Raw genomic sequence first — 20,110 nt, forward strand, 5'->3', positions numbered from 1 at the left:
CAAAACACCACCCTCCCTTTTTTCTAAGAAATAAATCTGAATGAAACACTTTCAAAAATAAAAGGTTTTAATTATTCTCACTTATTTTCTGCCTGCCCAATTATATGGTCTATGAACATACACTTAAGAAAATGGAAATTGCAACACCATGAAGTAGTCATTGGTCGTTTATGTTGATTTTCAAGATATGGAATGATGCCATGTACGTATGTAAATGATCAAAGTTTCAGACCCATTGGATTGTTGCTACAGGTCTCCCCACATGATTGGTCGCGGAGGAATCAACTCCAGTATACGGACTCTGGTGTAGCGTAGTTGACTTGCAGTCGGTGCAGTGAAGTGTTCCCCGTCAAACATGCCTCGACGACAGAGGACGCTATCAACAACTGTCGCTGTTTGAGAGGGCTCGGATAATTGGGCTGTGTGAGGCTGGATTATTGCTAAGGACTGTCGCTGCACGTGTTCGCCGACAGGCATGTACGGTACGTGTATGGCAGCAGTGGTCAAATGATGGTACCCACACTCGTAGACATGGCACAGGCCCAGCGCAACAGACAACTGTGAGAGAGGATCACTGCATCATTCAGATTGCCCGAATGGAACCCCACGCAACAGCAGCGCAAATTTGAGCAGCTGTGGCACCCCACGTTGCACAACAAACAGGCTTACGAACCCTTGTCCCTGCAGAAGGTGTTCCATTGACCCCACGTCAGCGACGAGAAAGATCAGTGTGGGTCGACGAATGGCATAGGGTTGTCTTTAGTGACGAATCGCGCTTCTGTCTTGCCCGCAGTAATCGCCGGAATCGTGTGCGCAGACGTACCGGTGAAAGGGGCCGCCCAGGTCTTATTGTCGAGATGCACACAGGGCCAACACCAAGCATTATGGTCTGGGGAGCTATTGGCTTTAATGTGAAATCACAATTAGTGCTTGTTGAGGGCACTATTGAATGCTTGACAGTACGTTGATAGGGTACTCAATCCAGTGGTTGTCTCTGTGATGGCGAACATTGCTAATGGGACGTTTCAGCAGGACAATGCCCGGGTTCACACTGCACGCATCTCCAGAGAAGCTCTCCACGACATCACAACCTTAGAATGGGCCGTCCAGATCCCTGGACCTCAGTCCTATTGAGCATGTGCGGGACATGATGGGTCGACAACTGGCCAACCGTCCTCAGCCACACACAACTCTGGAACAACTGACCTGTGCAGTGCAGCAAGCATGGGCCACAATTCCTCAGGAAGCGATCCAGGGCCTTATTGACTCCATGCCTGGACGAATTCATCAATGTATTGCAGCTCGTGGTGGGTACATCCTGTATTGATTGTTGTCCAAACTTGTGGTCAGAGGGACCTGAAAGTGTAATCATCGAAGCACAACCGAACACTCGTCCTGCATGTTCAGTTGCAGCAATGTAGCACCACTCCTTCTGGGTGTTGCAATTTCCATTTTCGTCAGTGTAACTTCTAAACACATTCCAACATTGAGATGCAAGGTCATTCTAGAATCTACCTTTGGCAATAAGAACAGCAAGCTAATTAGCTTTTTCCACAAGCATTCAAGCACAATATGAATGGGACTTCAAAAAAGATTTAAACTCATCGACTGGAAGCTGACATGTTTTTATGAATATTTTAGTTAATGTTGTAATTATACTTCAATAACATCTTAAAGGAGAACACAACACAAAACCACATATTTTGTTATTCATTGCTAAATATGTATTATGGGAATGTAATAACAATGCCGTTAATCCGGTGCCTCTATGTCCAACCATTCTCATGTTATGTGCGGAAGTAGTAACTGGTCGTGACGTCACTGCGCTGTAGTCTACCTGGCAGCCTTGACACTGGGAGTAAACTCGCGCAGTCTTTTCCTGCACTCCATCTGCTACTGCCGTGTTCTTCTGTTGCCAGTGTTAGTGGGTTTATTTTTATTTATAATGGATGTAAATATCATTCGTCCATATCAGTATGAGCCAGAACAAACGATGTTTGCTGATGTCCATTCAGATAGCGATCTTGACATGGATATGCTAAACACTACAGGCCGTGCTGGCACGCGAATTTGGTGTAAATGTAATGAATGTACCTCCATGGATACTGATAAGAATGTGTATGCTGTTGTGAATTAGACAATGTAAAAGCAGTGAAATCTGAGAAGTTATGTGTATAAGAAGAAATCCCTAGTTTACAAGGCTTTAGACTATGAAGTATTGACAATGACAAAGCATAACATGAGCTTAAAAACAAAGAACGTGGCAAGGAAACGTTTACTGACAGCTTTAAATCCATCAAATAGAACTTGGCGTTTTATTTGTTACAAACACTTCACTTCTTGGGTAAATTCATGGACTGCGATTGGTAAAAAGAACAGAGTTGTCATACCATCATGTGTTGTCAACACCATAAGGAATACATTTCCGGAACCCGATGGCACCTATGTGGGCTTCAAGCTGTAAGTGAAAAAATGAAATTAAAACAGTGTAATTATGTAAGAGTTTCCTAAGCTTGTTTGTATGATAAATATAGCTAATGTATTATTTTGACTTGAAGTATGGTACCTCATTTATTGTTACGAGTGAAATCGTGAGAAGTACTTCGTGATCAGGTCGTCATTGGAAGGTCGATGTATTGGAGTGATATTTTTAGGCAGTGACAGATCCATTGCTTGATCTTTAGGTGAGGCTCTACTATAGTTAGTTTGCACAAGATTTATTTTGTTCAATATTGCCTTCTTCCATCCATCGCTTGATGCCTCATATTTCTGTTTTATCACCCAGGCTCCTGTTGATTTTGAGTACTGAGTTTTGATACCAGCTTTCAATTTATTGATGTTCCAATTATAGTCCAATGCAGCAATCACTGACCTGAGCTTTTAAGTCTCCGTACGAGAAATGAACTCTTTTAGGAGCGTATTTCAAACGAAGGTTGTGATAACTTTCTAGGCTTCCGGTGTGAACGTAGTGTTTTATATGTTCTACATCTTTTACAAAAGACCTGTCTAAAACCTTTTCTTCAAGGCTTCATATGAACTTGAATTTCCTTTAATCCACATTTTCTTTCTTTCTTTCTTTCTTCCTTCTCCGTTAATGTATCGTGCTCACAGGATTTCCATTCACCGTTTTCTAACCACTTACGCTCATTTTTTACGTGGTGAAAAATTGACGTAACTTTATCGATTAACACAACCATTTCCATTACATGTTTGTGCTGCCCACCATAAATGATTAATTATACTCGCCTTCCATGCTTGAACTTCTGGATGATGTTTATCGAGAGCTTTCATCTTTTTCATTAGACTTTTTGATATGTGCGAAACATCAAATTCATGTTCAATATCAGGATACTGCGTTCTCAGTAAATACCTTACTCCTTTGTGTCTATCAAGAGTTTCATATTACAATTTTCTTCTTGTAAAATCTTCCTCATCGTGATTTCACACAAATCCTTTTCAAGATCACCTTTCACCATCACTCTCTGAACAAGTTCCAAATGAGCTATGCGGCCTGTATTTATATCCATTAGTGAATACACTAAATATTTGGATGAAAAGCCGGGAGAATCGTACTGGCCATCTCTGGTTAACCAAATGGGTTTGGCACTGCTTTTCAAACAATCGATAACATTAGTCCTTTCTTGATCCCAAGCACCTGGCCCGAGGGGCTCTAAACTTTGGAGCGTGGGTTGGCGACCACGGGGCCCTTACCTGTGTCCTGGCATTGCTTCCACTTACTTGTGCCAGGGTCCAGGCTCCTCACTTTCATCTATCCTATCCGACCTCCCTTGGTCAACTCTTGTTCTTTTCCGACCCCAACGATATTACGTACGGAGGCCTAGGGAGTCTTTCATTTTCACGCCCTTCGTGGTTCTTGTCTTCCTTTGGCCGATAACTTCATTTTCGAAGTGTCGGATCCCTTCCATTTTTTCCCTCTGATTAGTGTTATATAGAGGATGGTTGCCTAGTTGTACTTCCTCTTAAAACAATCACCACCACCATCTCCCAAGCACCCTCCACTATCGGACCAGTTACTCTATGAATAATTCTATCATATACAGTTTGTGACATCATATGTAAGTTAACGGACGTGCAGAATGACCGAAAAGGTTCAAACAGAATGCCTGACAACAATAATGCTGATGATATTAGGACATTTGCTTCCGGTAGCACACAGTAGCTCCTTTACTGGGAGAAAAGTGTTTCCTCTTGCAAAATTTGTACCCAACTGCTAAACCTTCGAGGCGACTTACTTCGATTTGGAAACCTGTGGAAATGTATGTCTTTCTCTCTACACTTTTGGTTTCTACTCGTGTTGTTACAGCCGTACACACTACAGGAAGGCATTTCGACAAACAGTCACCGCACTATTATAATAAACAACACTTCAAGTAAACGGAAGAGCGGCTGAGCGCGTACTGCTGTAATCAACTGGATGGCTCGCTCAGCGCTTACAGCGCAGTGACGTCACAGCTACTCGTGTTTCCTTAGTTCACCGGCCTGCGGAGCAGCGCACAGCAAAAGCAAATATATAGTTGAACACTGTCCGATACACTCTTTGATTCTGAGGCAACTTGATTTTTGTGTTGTTCTCCTTTAAGTAGTCAGTTGGTGAACAGTTAATCAGTTTTTCAAATACGCTTCCGAACAGAAGCTATAAAAAGACGCTTAAAGGCGTTTTTTATCTTATTGGTAGAAGAGGATTTAACTATTTTAGTTAAGGTCACCTTATAATTTGTTTTTCAAGCATTCTTCCCCACCCCTCCAGCCCCCCTTCTCCCTACTGCCATAATCCTCCTCCAATAGACAAAAACTTTTTAAGTTGCCCATGTAAATTAAGACTAAAACGAGAACATATAATGTGCTTACTTTGACCTTATTTACACCTAAGTTTATGTAAATATAGCTGATGACTGCGAAGCAGTTGAAACATGTACTGATAATGATTTTATAAAATTGCCAGAGGCAAATAAAGTATCGATTAGGTGGATAAAGTATTTCTTTGATTGTTAGATCCACTTACTCATGCATAAAGAACATCTTACAAAAACCTTCACATCGTCGCATTCCCTAACTGCTTCATTCTGAGGTCCTGGGTTCCCTATAAATTCTTCTATTTGACCCATGTAACTAGGCATGTTTTCCCACTGAAATATGTTAGCCGTGAAATGCACATAAGCATTCTGCACACTATCACTCATAATATCAGATTCCGAACCAAGCACTTCCCATAAAGCGATGTCATCCACATTGCTCAATTCACCATCTGAATCTAACTTCCATCAGAATCACTCGACTGTTCTGAAACATCCTGTATTTCCACGCTCGACAACCTACACTTGGTTGTAGAAGCCATCTCCACTCACAACCAGAAGAATGCAAAACAGCGGGTGGTACGGGAAAAGGACGGGGGGGGGGGGGTGTGTGTCTCGAATCCTGAATAGACTAAATTTAAGATTATGCTGACAGTCTGGTTCTCCTCGAAGAGGAAAGGAAGTTACAATACAAGTATGCATAGTAGTTGCCAGATAACAGAATCAGTGCTCACCCCTGGTAATTCCTTGATCTATCACTTTAACTTCAGTGATATAACTCTATTGAAATAAGGGTCAAGGTATGTCATTCAAAACCTCAAACCTTTCACTTCGGTGTTCTCCCCAGAATCACTTTAATGGGTGCATCGCCCAGCTGTTTTCATAGACCGCCCAGCTAACATAACCTAGATATGTATTTGTGCTAGTAACACAATATTATTACATAGGCCGATTTGAGTCGTTAAGTGTTCCTAATGGAGATGTAAATACTGTAAATCTGTTTATTTAAATAAGTCTTTGTTACTGTCAGCATAATTGCATCAATTACATCGGAGTTTCAATCTTTATTTTGATTATCACGTAGTGTTGTGCGCAAGCGGTGTCTCTAGTTGAGATTAACTTCGAGAGTAACTTTCGATATCCGCTCTCAGTTTGTAGTCCATTTGAGAGTTAATTTCGGCCGGAATAACTTATGGAGAGTACCTCGCCACACCCCGTCCACTTGTCCACCTGTAGAGAGTGTAGAGTAGTCTAAATGTTATCACACTACTACTGACAAGTCGCAGCAGCTGTAATTATTCTATGTAAAAAAAGAAAAATCTACTTTGGTAACTGTCATCTGTCCTGCTACTGCTTTTTCTGTTTTCATTTTTTTTTTCAATTCTTGAGATACCTTAAACAATAGAGCACCACATTAGTGATTAAATATTGTTTATATGTATTTTATTTTATACTTACTATAATAATAACCAGGCTACAATCATTACAATATATTTATTTCCATGTGAACTGTTGTGATTATAATAAGATATAAGCTAACAATTTACTTTTAATTCACCTTTATTAAACAAACTTAAGTTACTTGATTCCTTAAGTTGTGAAGTTTCCTTTGAACTTCAGCTCTGGAACTCGAAAACTTCACTCCTATTTCCTCGAAAGTTTTATGTTTCTTCACTCTGTCACGGTAATCGGTACATTTCACAATGAAAATCCACAGCCTGTTTCAGGTTTTTTTTCGTAGTTGCTTTACGTCGCACCGACACAGATAGGTCTTATGGCGACGATGGGACAGGAAAGGGCTAGGAGTGGGAAGGAAGCGGCCATGGCCTTAATTAAGGTAAAGACCCAGCATTTGCCTGGTGTGAAAATGGGAAACCATGGAAAACCATTTTCAGGGCTGCCGACAGTGGGGTTCGAACCTACTATCTCCCGTTTCCTGTTTCCAGTCATTTGACCGCGTCAGGGATGGAATGAATGAAGCCCCCATCTAGTGGCGAGGACAGGAATTGTGCCGGCTGCCGAAGCCTGGAGGAAAACCTGTCCTGCCTCTGCTTTGTCCAGCACAAATATCACATGGAGTGACCAGGATTTGAACCACGGAACCCAGCGGTGAGAAACCAGCGCGCTGCCGCCTGAGCCATGGCACAAAATTTCTCGACTTTCATATATTTCAATTAACAGTTTTGTTTCCTCCAGTGACTAATTTTTAGTCATCTTGAAATTGAAAATAGAACCAAGCTCTCGATAGCTTTGCCACAATTCGAACACAGTTCGTATCTGGAGAGCTAATCTCCGAGATGGCCGAGAAGTACGTGTCGACTAGCGAACAAGCTGTGACAAGTTAGCTCGGAGCGTTGCGAGCAAATTTCCGTTAGTTGCTCTCGGCACTGTGTCCATTGACGAGTAACTGCTATCGAGAGGTTCTCGCCAGTATTTACTCTCAAGTTTACGGGCACATTTAGATAGGAAACTCATGGGGGAGTATTCGATTGCGCCGGACATGGCAAACCCATATGGCACTCCACAGCAACAGTGGTTAAGTTCCGGTGTTACACGATTGTGAACGAGCAGAACACCAGAAGTTTAAAATACTCTTATGTCTTGTTCATGATAACACTGAAATAGTTCATTTTCGGCATTAATATTATTGTTAATGCCCTGAGGGAACTAAATTGAAATTTTGTTATATTCATTTTTTTTTTTACGTAGTATTCCCTTGCCCGGCTACTCATTCCTGCCACCCAGCTGATGAAAATTTCTGGGGAGAACACTGCACTTCAAGGAGAAATGAGTTGAAACTCAAACAGCTTTGATTGTAAGACCTAGATTGGAATATAGCACACATGTACACCGTGCGAGCAGTGCTAGTCACCTTACCAGGCGCAGTGTTCACTATGACAAGTACTGCTCGGTGCTCTTTGCTGACAGCTTAATTTCTTCAAAGCCAGGCCTCTAAATTCCAGGTTATTTTAAGAGCTATGCAAAGAGATGGGAACATTTACTACTGCATACAAGGTTTAGATGACTGTCGAAGTAAAATGTTGACCCACTTGTTTGAACTGAGAGATGACGTTAGAACCTTTCTTCTCGACAGGATGTGCAACTTCAGAAACTTCTTGTAGTGTTTCTTATGGCTTAAGAGACTTGCTTATTTAGCAGTCATATTGTCACTTGAAAGAATTGAATTCAAGGCTGCAAGTAATGCCAGTCACACTTTTCATAGTCAAAGACAAAATTAATGGAACAATAAAGAAAATGGGTACCATATACGGGTATGCCGAATCAGCAAAACCAGTTTCTTTCCCTACACTTCATGCTTTCCTCTCTCTAAATGAAGAAATACTACCAAACAGTTCTATTGAATTTGTAGGATCCACAGTCAGACAATATTTCCTGCCTTTGAGAGCTGGGCTGAGTGGCTCAGATGGTTGATGCGGTGGCCTTCTGATTCCAACTTAGCAGGTTCGATCCTGGCTTGGTCTGGTGGTACTTGAAGGTGCTCAAATTCATCAGCCTCGTGTCAGATTAACTGACGCGTAAAAGAACTACTATGGGATTAAATTCTGGCATCTCGGCGTCTCCGAAAAAGTAGTAGTAGTAGTAGTAGTAGTAGTAGTAAGTGGGACGTAAAGCAATTATTAATTTGGGAAAACTCGTCGATCAGGAACCTCTTCTTGGAAAATGAACATAAACTGCCCTCCTTTGAGGAATATAAAAACGAAGTATCTTGTGACTCTTATTTGAAGACTTGAATCACTACATGTCTGTGATGGATTTCTGCATCCATGCACAAACCCTATACCCTGCCATTTCTAGGAAGATAGTATTGCGTTTAAAGACTTACTTGTACTAGAGTACATTTTATCCTCACACATATGAAAACTAAGAGACTGAGCTAATATAGAAGTAGTTAGCTGATCTTTGGCTTTCAGTGACTGTTTGAACCAGACATAAATCACTTGGCTCTCCTGAAAGCAGCTCCATCTGTCCCATTGATCCAGTAACTGTACTAAGTCAGTGTTATCAAATAATTTTCCAGATCAAGACTGTTGTAATTATTAACCAAGTGTCACATTGGTTTGTTGGTTTGTAATTGTTATGTAATTACAAAGTATGTTTATGTACTATAAATGAAGTTAAATTTGAAAGTTAAGTAAATATGGGGTCTAAATTATACAAATAAAATAAAACATTGTAGTATTACAAAATTGTCTTTCGCTTATGGAATTATGTTGTGTGGCTGGGGGGGATTCTTGGACATGCGTGCGATACAGTGAGGGATCCTCAGACAAACAGTTTGGGAAACCCTGGGTTAGGAGATGTGGAAATTTAGCTCTGAGCCTACTGTCCAGGACACGTTAAAAATATTCTGAAGGTGTGACCCAGGAGATGTATAAGTCTGTATTTGTTAAATTAGGTGATATCTTTTCCCATTTCAGATGGGCACAGTTGTACTGGTGGTCGATACATGGTGGGTGATTATTGGTGGTTGCAATTTTGTTGTAGAGAGTAGCAGTTCTTCCAGTATTTTCCAGACTTCTGCAGGTAAATCCTCTGGACTAGTAGCCTTCCTAGCCGTCCCACTCTTCATCTTTTTGCTGGCCACATCACATCATCTGTAGTTTATCTGTGGCACTGGCTTAAGGGAGGGCTGAGGGCCTAATGGTGGCAGAAATGGGAATTCTTCATTGTGAAAGCTAGCATAGTACTTTGAAGGATGGTTGTTGGTCCCTGAGGATGTTATCAGTTCCCTGGCGATCGTGACATTTTAAAATGTCGTTGAGAAGCACAATTGCAGACATGGCTAGATGGTACACATTTGTTGCTGCTCCCGACTTGTCAAGCTGGTCATACTGGTTCTGGTAGACTTTTTGGCAGCTGCTACTGCTATTACTTTCATACATGCATTTGATATTGCTTACAAATCAAGGCTTCAGTTGTAACCATATTCACGTTCATTTTACAGTTGACAACTTGATTATCCTTTCCCTTGTCCTCTATTTAACAGGCTTCATTTTTATTCTACACCTCTCAAATTTAAGGCTCAAGATGTGTACAAATGGCTCCTGTGTCCTCTAACAGGCTTCATTTTTATTCTACACCTCTCAAATTTAAGGCTCAAGATGTGTGCAAATGGCTCCTGTACTGAATGCCTGTGCCCAGGCTCTTGATGAAGCTGAAAACCATAAAAAAGCTTGTTGCAGATTGAGAAGAAATGGATGCTGAACGGGGATTGATGGCGGTCTATACAAAGGCAACATTGTATAATATGGAGATTGCTTTGTTCTTTCGTTTTTTCACATAAATCCTTTTCTCTTCTTTCTCCCTAATCGGACACTGATCTGCCATTGTCTTCGTCCTAAAATACAAAGGTAATTCCAAAAATAAGGTCTCCTATTTTTTTTTACAAATACATAACCTGTTTATTTCTACAATGGGTTACATCATTTTACAGCTTGAACATTTAGTTATTTTTCTACATAATCACCATTTTGGTCGATGCATTTTTGTAGATGCTGTGACAGTTTTTGCATGCTCGCCGCCATGCTGTTTAGGAAGTTGTGAGCCTGATCTTTCACCTGGTTGGTGCTGGCACACCTTCCGGTATTTCAACTTTTCCGTTAAAATTCTGTGAGCGGCGCTTCAGGAAACCTCGGGAACCAAAGTGCAGAAATCATTCGGGGTGATCCGCTGATCTTCACGCATGATTTGCTCAACCTTCATGACTGTCTCGATGGAAATTGACAGTCTCCCGCTCCTTTGTTCGTTGTGAATTTCAGTCCGACCGGCTGCAAACGCTCTACACCCCTTATGAACATTTTTGACATCCATGCACTTGGGCGCTAACATCCAATAGGAGCTCCATTCTCAACGGCTGCCAAGACTGAGTGCCTCAGTGCGGCTTGCGCATGTTTATATGCGAGCGTGGGAAACATTCTTCACAATACTGTGACCAACAGCCACATGAACAGAGTTTGGTATTTATCAAAAAAAAAAAAAAAATAGGAGACCTTATTTTTAGGATTATCCTTGTCCCCGGCCCCCTTTCTGTTTGGTAGAAAACTGCTTTGCATGCATAAGTATAGCTGGAAGTTTCCTCTTATGAAGCCTGGGGACTGCAAAGAGGGACTTAAAATAAACCATTTACCTGATATTAGTGACTTCATCATTTTACTTGTGTGTTTTTCCCTACTCTGTCCTGAAATTTCACTTGCACCAGTTATATTATACTGTATGAGTACATACAGTAATTGCAAATTGACAATTTCAGAATATTATTTTATAGTCAACTATCTAGACATTTCTGGCTAAGGAGTAACTAACTTTGTCGGTTCCATAATTTTTGTTTCAGTTTTTAGAAGCGTTCAGTGTTCAAATAGCAGAAGGAACTATAAAGGACCCACGGCGTCGATTGCCTTCTCCCCCGCAACGGCAACCGGTTCGTCGTTCAAGACGGAATTCTGACAGCACATTAACCCGAACCCGCAAACCTGTGCGGCGTTCAGCTCGATTATGCAGGTCAATGTATGCATCTGTTAAGAAACCAGAGAGGGGCTTCATGGGGTATGTTTCCTAGCTTACTTAATCTGTCTTTGTCAAAATGTCTGAAATCCTCTTTCATTGTCTTCAAAGGAGGGTTAAGGTTATAGCTATGTGCTCTTTTAATATGCATTTGTTTTGTCTGTTGGAATGGATACTGTAAGCAAAGCACCTGCTTTTTTTTGCGGTGGGGGTCTTGTGTTCTTAAGCTTGTCATTATGTACTTACATCTACCAGGTGTATGCATAAGTTTTTTGCTGCTCTCACCAAGAGATGGTGTCAGCGAACAGTATACGTTTGAATTTGACATTAACTTACCAACACGAATTTGAGTCTGCCAAACACTAGTGTCTGTGTTGTTCATTGATCATGTCAAAGTTTGTGCCTGAAAGACATTTGCAGCATGCATTGCTTTTCTCATTTAATCAAAAGAAAAAAAGCTATGGAAAGTAATCGTTTGCTGGTAGAAACATGGTGAACACGCTCCATCGATTAGAATGTGCGAGACATGGTTTTGACAATTTAAACGTGGTGATTTCATTGTGAAAGTGCTTTCTCCGGTAGGTCACAAAAGTGTGAAGATGGAACTCTTGAAGCCTGGCGAAACCGTTAATGCACAGCGGTATCACCAACAAATGATCAATTTAAATCGTGCATTGATCGAAAGACGCCTGGAATTGGCCAGAAGACATAAAGTGATTTTGTTAAAACGACATTGCGCAGTCTCGCACAGCAAAATCAGCGAGAAACCTTGAAATCGCTTGGATGGGACATACTTCCACATCCGCCGTAGTGTCCCAACCTGGCGCCATCTATCATCTCTTTGCATAATTGGGACACCCGCTCGCAGAGCAGCAGTTCAGCAATTTTGAGGAAGTTAGAGAATGGTTTGCTGCAAAAGACGTGCAGTTTTTTGGCATGGTATTCCAAACTTACCTGAAAGATGGGCGAAGTGTGTAGAAGCGAAAGGCAAATATTTTGAATAAACAAAAAATGAATTTCCCTTGAAAATTGCACGTTTTCTTTACCACAAAAACTGGCAAAAACTTAAGCATACACCTGGTATTCGTTGGTATCTTTCTAATAGCATCTAGTGGTTCGGGACATCATTTTAAGTTGATTCTGACCTGTTCTTTGGACGTATTTCAGGTATTTACTGGCTTGCCATGGGAGGTATACCCAATATTTAGATTTTTGTCTGTGTGGTTCAAAGATTCACTTTGAGCTTAGTTTTTTGTAAACATATGACTGAAGAATGATATTGAGTACTTCTGGTTTTTCTGACCCGAGATACACTTCTACCAAGACTGTCTGCATAATGAGTAATATTGTAATAACATGGCAAAAGTCTTGGCATAGTCCTATGAAGTCAGTTGTTCAGAGATGATAAGAGGCACTCAGTGCCATACAAATTTATGCACCAAGCTTTCCAATTAGAGAAAATTGGAGTCGTGGGTAAGATGTATGAAATATTATTATTCTGTATAACTTTCTTTAACTGAACAATAATTATTTTAGGAAAACTGTGTTCTGTCTCCTGCTTGCTTTGCTAGCTGACACTTGACAATCGGTGAGCCCTCCCATCTTAGCTTCTCATTACGGCTACTGTACCTTTGTACCTATGCTGCTTGTTGCAATCAATTCAAGCATGTCTGCCCCGTCTCCCTTAAAATTAACTTATTCAACTTGCGAATTTTTTTTCACGAAATTTCCTTGAACAGAAAATATATATAAAATATATATTTAGTACTGTGTATTTTTCACTTATACAAGTTTTACAACGGAAGTTCTTTAACATTATTACAAGTTAGAGAACTTCAAGAAAACACAAGAAAAATCTTTACTGCAAGAAATTCACAATGTGTACATTCATGTTTCTGAATTTATAGCATTCATAGAGCTATGAACCCAAAATAAATGGCTGACAAAATTTCCATTTGAAATCAACTTGGGACATAATCTCAAGCCAAATTTATCAGGCAATCTGTGTCCATGGTTAGGATAATGCCATAAATTACAGATCCGACTATAACAAAATATAATAAATGAGATTGTCATCTACATCAAAGAAAGGACGATAAGTTTTACATTTCTGTTAAAACATCACAATTTTTGTATATTTGGTACCGGTTTCAACAGATTCTCTGTCATCATCCGCCAAGAACAATTATACAAAGACAAGTTACATTGATCATGACTCTTATGTTAAGATTACAATAGTAGTTACATACCGTGCAGGCCACTGCATAGGCTACTTCAAGCTACCGGCAGTGCCAGTGCACTATGAGAGCTTTTGTCTCGCTACCAAAAATTGATGCTTGGTATGCACTAGCCATGCATCTTGGTAGGTGTGCTAAGTACCAACTGACGAGCCCAACCTAGCACACGGGGCGAAACGCTGGCATCCAGGAATGATTGAGCTGGAAAATGTATAATGTACAATAACGGAACATTTATATTGGTATTATATAGTCGCATTCCTTTTCGATTATTCTTCATATCGTAGATTTTCTTTGCATTTCCTGACCACATGTTTACAAAGTTTAAAGAGCCATGCCGTCTGCAAGATGGCGGCGCTCAGGGATCGCACGTGTTTAGACAGGGTTGAAATTATTCTTGAATTATGTGCTCTAAAGGAAATGTTTCGAGTGATGACAAGGATATAGCCTTATCTTCAAGGTGCGGAACTCGCGTGGCGCAAAACGAGTGTGATGTGTTACGGATGTAAATATTCTAAATATTTTGTGAATAATGTACGCGTTTTCTGACAGCTGGGTTATAGACAACAGTGAACCTAAGCTAAAAGATTTTGAAGGTGCTCCTGGTATAAAGGTATGGCCTAATGAAACTGGAAATATACGACAAGAGCCAGACTGAGTGACTCAGGCGGTTGAGGCGCTGGCCTTCTGACCCCAACTTGGCAGGTTCGATCCTGGTTCAGTCCATTGGTATTTGAAGGTGCTCAAATACGTCAGCCTCGTGTCGGTAGATTTACTGGCACGTAAAAGAACTCCTGCGGGACTAAATTCCGGATCCTCGGCGTCTCCGAAAACCGTAAAAGAGTAGTTAGTGCGACATAAAGCAAATAACATTATTATTATTATTATTATTATTATTATTATTATTATTAACAACATAGGACAAATAGCAGGATTTATGTTTGGCGAGGATTTTTTTCAGTATATAGCTGAGCAGACAAACTTATACTAGCAGAATTCACGTTCTCGTATCCGCTAAAATACTAAAGTGGACTAATATCACTAGCAGGGAAATAAAAAAAAATTGCTTAGTGTATATTGATAGGGCAGGTGAAGAAATTGCCTTAAAGATTACCAGCCAACTGATCTAATTGAAACCCTCAATTTCTGAAACCTATGAGCCGAAATAAATTTCAACAAATACTTGCATGCATTCCAACAACTATGCAGGAAGGCCTCCAGAAAAAAACACAGTACTTCTTCAAAAGTTAGTGAAATTCTGACAGTTGAATGCATGCACTCCAGTTCGGAGGTAGTTAGAAAGTGGCCGGGAACAGGACAGTGCATGGGTTGAAGGGCACGCGGTCTGCAATGTATTAAGTAAATAAACAATCCTCAGAAGAACAAAAGCACTGACAACGCCGGAATAGTCTGGCACACAGTGAACATGGTCAGATTAGGAACCACATTTCAAATAAATGACGCTGAAAAATATTTCTAACTACAATATTCATTCCATGCACTCAGGATACCCTAAATTTATTTAAAAGGTTATATTAGAATCCTAGGCTTTATTTTTATTCCTGACCTTTATGGGGAAGAGGTTTGATTGCATTGACTTGATGACCTATTAAATTCTGTACTTCCAACAACTGACATATGGCTTGTGATTGTACATGAATTATCACTTAATTGCATCTTCCTCTGACATTGCAATGATGTATTCCAGAATCATTTATATCATTCAGAAGATTGGGTAGAAACAGTAAATATGCGCAATACTTGGGTTAAAATTGACTTTACCATGTGGTCATTGATAAAGCCCTGCACAGATATACAAGATAACATCCGCATTCGCGAATGGTTATCCTTATCCGCGAGTGATTATCCGCTGAAGTTATACATATTGACCTACAGTATATTACACCGAAGGTATTGAAATGGATGTATCTGTTAACATAATACATTAGGCCTGATACCCGACACCAGAACCTCCACAGTCACTAATTTTCTCTTGCGACAGCTACCGACGTATTGACCTTTGTTCTTTACATTAATTGTGGACAGGTGCTAGTTAGGCATTGGTCAGATTCTGGCTGTATGGTCTCGAGGCACTTTATTTATAACAGTTCTCCCATAGCAGTGTAGAGCGTTGCCTAACCTCAAGCAAAAACAAGAGTATACCTAAGTGAAAATCAATAAACATGATCATATAGTAATGATCAGCAAAATTATCCGCACTGCCATAGAGTTTGCATCCACTAAGGCACCAACTTTGCGGAGATCCGTGGATAAATCCGCAGATATCCGCATCCGTGCAAGGCTCTAGTCATTGAGTGTCTAGAAAATTTTATTATTAAAGTGCTGCAAAACTCTTCAATGCGTTCTTCACTTCCATCGGAGCGCACTATATGGCATTACTAATGCTTCCAAAAATTATATATTTGCCTGCAGGCACACCATTTTCCAGGCAAATATTTCTACAGCTGAGCACATCATTTTATTCCACATGAGCAAATCTACTTTTATCACTCATGATCTTTGTCTCCATTTAGCCTCATCTTAAATTACATTATTATTATTATTATTATTATTATTATTATTATTATTATTATTATTATTATTATTATTGATTTTTAAATTTACTGTAGTTGTCTGATATACACAGACGTGCCAAGTCTCCCGATTTGAGCGGGAGACTCCCGATTTTTCATCGTTCATCCCGATCTCCCGATCAACGGGTCCGATCTCCCGATTATCCGTAATTTTCATATTATTTTAAACTACATGTGATAAATCTCATAACTAGACCGTATTGAAGATAATGTATTAAAGTTAAAAACTTATTACCACCTATTCAATACAAAAATAATGCACTCAATTATGTATAAAATATTCATGAGGTACATTGGTTAATATAATGTACCTCATGAATATTTTATAAATAATTGAGTGCATGATTTTTGTATTGAATAGGTGGTAATAAAAAGTTTTTAACTTTATTTTAAACTCCCGCGGATTTCCTCATTCTATCGATATGTGGCTGAGTATGGCTGGTCGATAGTAGTTCTAATAATGATACCAGATGGCAGTACGGGGCACGGTGGCCAGTCATGTGCTTCTCTTTGGTCTCTTTGTAAGAGAGTCAAGCGAGTAACATTCTCTTTGGAGTAACCTAACCTCTGAAGTAGCACACCATAGTCGTTCTACCCGGCGCAAGACCTGCAGAAGTGCTCGTGTTGTGCCTTAATATTTGTTTTGGCCAAAATGTCAAAGAAATATGATGCAGTGTTTAAAAGTGCTTATAGGGAAGAGATTCCGTGTTTGAGTGAATCCAGAAAGGGACCAACATTCACATTCTGTACTATATGTAGGTGTGATTTTTCAGTTGCACATGGCGGGATATACTCAAGCATATGCAAACGAAAAAGAAAGAAACCAGAAACTGAACTTTTCATGTAAAAACCAAGATGTAAATGCTGTGACGAATGCCGAGGCGTTATTTACGTCATTTATAGTAGAACATAACCTGCCTGTAAATTGTGCCAATCACGTGGGACCTCTAAACGATATGGGTGTGCTAGAACAAAAACAGCGGCTATCATTACAGAAATGTGCATGGAAGAAAGGGCGAAAATTGTATCACATTTGCAGGTGAACGCATTCTCTGTTGCTACTGATGGTAGCAATAAGAGACTTGAAAATATATCCTATTGCTGTAACATTTTTTAGGCCTGAACTCAATGAAATTCAGAGTTGTCTACTCTCTGTGCCTAATTTAGAAGGGGATGCTACTGGAGCTAACATTGCCAAACTTTTGCTCTGTTTTTCGGGAATTCTGCAGTCCTTTAAAAAACTGCCTTGCTCTTGGTGCTGATAATGCTCAAGTAATGGTAGGATTAAAGAATGGTGTGGCAGGATGTTTGAAGAGGGAAAATAGTAACTTAATCATCGTAGGCTGCTCTTGTCACCCAATTAATCTTCCTGCCGAGATGGGTGCGGCGTGCTTGCCCATAAATGTACATGAAAGTACACTGACTGACAGAGCAAATGCAACACCAAGGAGGAGTGGTCAGAACTTTATGCCAATTGCAGGGTAGACTGACGTCACTGAGGTATGCTCATGATGTGAAATGCGCCGCTGTGCTGCGCACGTAGCGAACGATAAATGGGACACGGCGTTGGCGAATGGCCCACTTCGTACCGTGATTTCTCAGCCGACAGTCATTGTAGAACGTGTTGTCGTGTGCCTCAGGACATGTGTATAGCTAAGAATGCCAGGCCGCCGTCAACGGAGGCATTTCCAGCAGACAGACGACTTTACGAGGGGTATGGTGATCGGGCTAAGAAGGGCAGGTTGGTCGCTTCGTCAAATCGCAGACGATACCAATAGGGATGTGTCCACGGTGCAGCGCCTGTGGCGAAGATGGTTGGCACAGGGACATGTGGCACGTGTGAGGGGTCCAGGCGCAGCCCGAGTGACGTCAGCACGCGAGGATCGGCGCATCCGCCGCCAAGCAGTGGCAGCCCCGCACGCCACGTCAACCGCCATTCTTCAGCATGTGCAAGACAACCCTGGCTGTTCCAATATCGACCAGAACAATTTCCCGTCGATTGGTTGAAGGAGGCCTGCACTCCCGGCGGCCGCTCAGAAGACTACCATTGACTCCACAGCATAGACGTGCATGCCTGGCATGGTGCCGGGCTAGAGCGACTTGGATGAGGGAATGGCGGAACGTCGTGTTCTCCGATGAGTCACGCTTCTGTTCTGTCAGTGATAGTCACCGCAAACGAGTGTGGCGTCGGCGTGGAGAAAGGTCAAATCCGGCAGTAATTGTGGAGCGCCCTACCGCTAGACAACACGGCATCATGGTTTGGGGCGCTATTGCGTATGATTCCACGTCATCTCTAGTGCGTATTCAAGGCACGTTAAATGCCCACCGCTAAGTGCAGCATGTGCTGCGGCCGGTGGCACTCCCGTACCTTCAGGGCCTGTCCAATGCTCTGTTTCAACAGGATAATGCCCGCCCACACACTGCTCGCATCTCCCAACAGGCTCTACAAGGTGTACAGATGCTTCCGTGGCCAGCGTACTCTCCAGATCTCGCACCAATCGAACACGTGTGGGATCTCATTGGACACCGTTTGCAAACTCTGCCCCAGCCTCGTACGGACGACCAACTGTGGCAAATGGTTGACAGAGAATGGAGAACCATCCCTCAGGACACCATCCGCACTCTTATTGACTCTGTACCTCGACGTGTTTGTGCGTGCATCGCCGCTCGCGGTGGTCCTACATCCTACTGAGTCGATGCCGTGCGCATTGTGTAACCTGCATATCGGTTTGAAATAAACATCAATTATTCGTCCGTGCCGTCTCTGTTTTTTCCCCAACTTTCATCCCTTTCGAACCACTCCTTGGTGTTGCATTTGCTCTGTCAGTCAGTGTATAATTGATACAATTTCATTATCTGGAAAGGAGTGCAAAGAGGAAAGAAAAGTTCAGAGATTTTCAGACCTTACACAACAACACAGAGATCAGGAAAATTCTGAAGCATGTGCATACTCGATGGTTATCACTAAGGTGTTAAATAGGATTTTGCTTCAGTGGGACCCTTTGGTTACATTATTCATGAGTGAAATTGTGAGTAAGGATTTTCAGATGGGAACTTTGAAGACTTACAAAATTCCTAAGCACAGTTTAAGTGCAGATGTCTTGTTTGTCTGAAAAGGTTAAGGATTGTCATAACATTTCACCTCACTCCCCAGTTAAAAGGAAAAACCAGTCATCAGTTTCACTTAAAACAAAGAAAAAAGAAACTACTGATGACACTAAGAGCCATGCATTGTCACGTGAACGACTTCATGTTTTCATCGAATGTACATAAATCTTTTTGCCTTTTTCTCTCAAGTTTTATGGATATCTTTGAGAATCCAAACGTAGCTCTTCAGTCAAGTATGCCACACATCCACTTATTGAGGTCAGTTTTGGAGGAACTATTGAAGAATGTGATGGCAAGTTTTGTGAAACCACACGTTATTAAAAGATCCTCTTCTCTCCTTGATGTAGATTATCATACTCCAGCAAATCAAAAGGATGATTGTGATCTGATGATAGGGAACTCTGCGCGTTTGTTTTAGTGAACACCTTGAGGTCTGAGGAAAAGTGCATATTCTATAAGTCTGTTTGAAAGTGTTTCTCTTCATCGTGTGACTACATGGTACACAATTTTCTGTTCAAAGATGAAGTTTTAATTAATGCAGAAGTTGCAAATATTTCTGCTATAAGTAAGGCATGTTCTAGCGTTAGATTTTTCATTAACAAATGTCTGAACATTTTGACTAGTGAAACGGAATGTTTGGATAAAGTAACATATTCTGCACTCCCAGTTCTGTAACTTTCAGCTTGAAGATACAGACCTGGCAAAAGGAAGAATTGATGTTCAGTGAGCATTGGTAGGTCAGATGAAATCAGCTGATGGTGTACTTAAATATGACAGTCTCCCTAAGGTGATGCTTGCTATTTTATCAAGTCCACATACCAATGCAGAATGTGAA

General features: G+C 41.0%; 1 protein-coding gene across 1 annotated transcript in view; it reads left to right on the forward strand.

Moving 5' to 3' along the window:
* Nucleotides 1–20,110, forward strand: part of LOC136863392 (uncharacterized) — a 92,387-nt gene that overhangs the window by 14,192 nt on the left and 58,085 nt on the right. Inside the window, exon 2 of the mRNA XM_067139800.2 lies at nt 11,167–11,378. Within this exon, the coding sequence (XP_066995901.2) occupies nt 11,167–11,378 (212 nt within the window). The remainder of the gene's footprint in view (nt 1–11,166; nt 11,379–20,110) is intronic.

This window comes from Anabrus simplex, chromosome 2 (assembly GCF_040414725.1).
Source record: "Anabrus simplex isolate iqAnaSimp1 chromosome 2, ASM4041472v1, whole genome shotgun sequence".
NCBI lineage: Eukaryota > Metazoa > Arthropoda > Insecta > Orthoptera > Tettigoniidae > Anabrus > Anabrus simplex.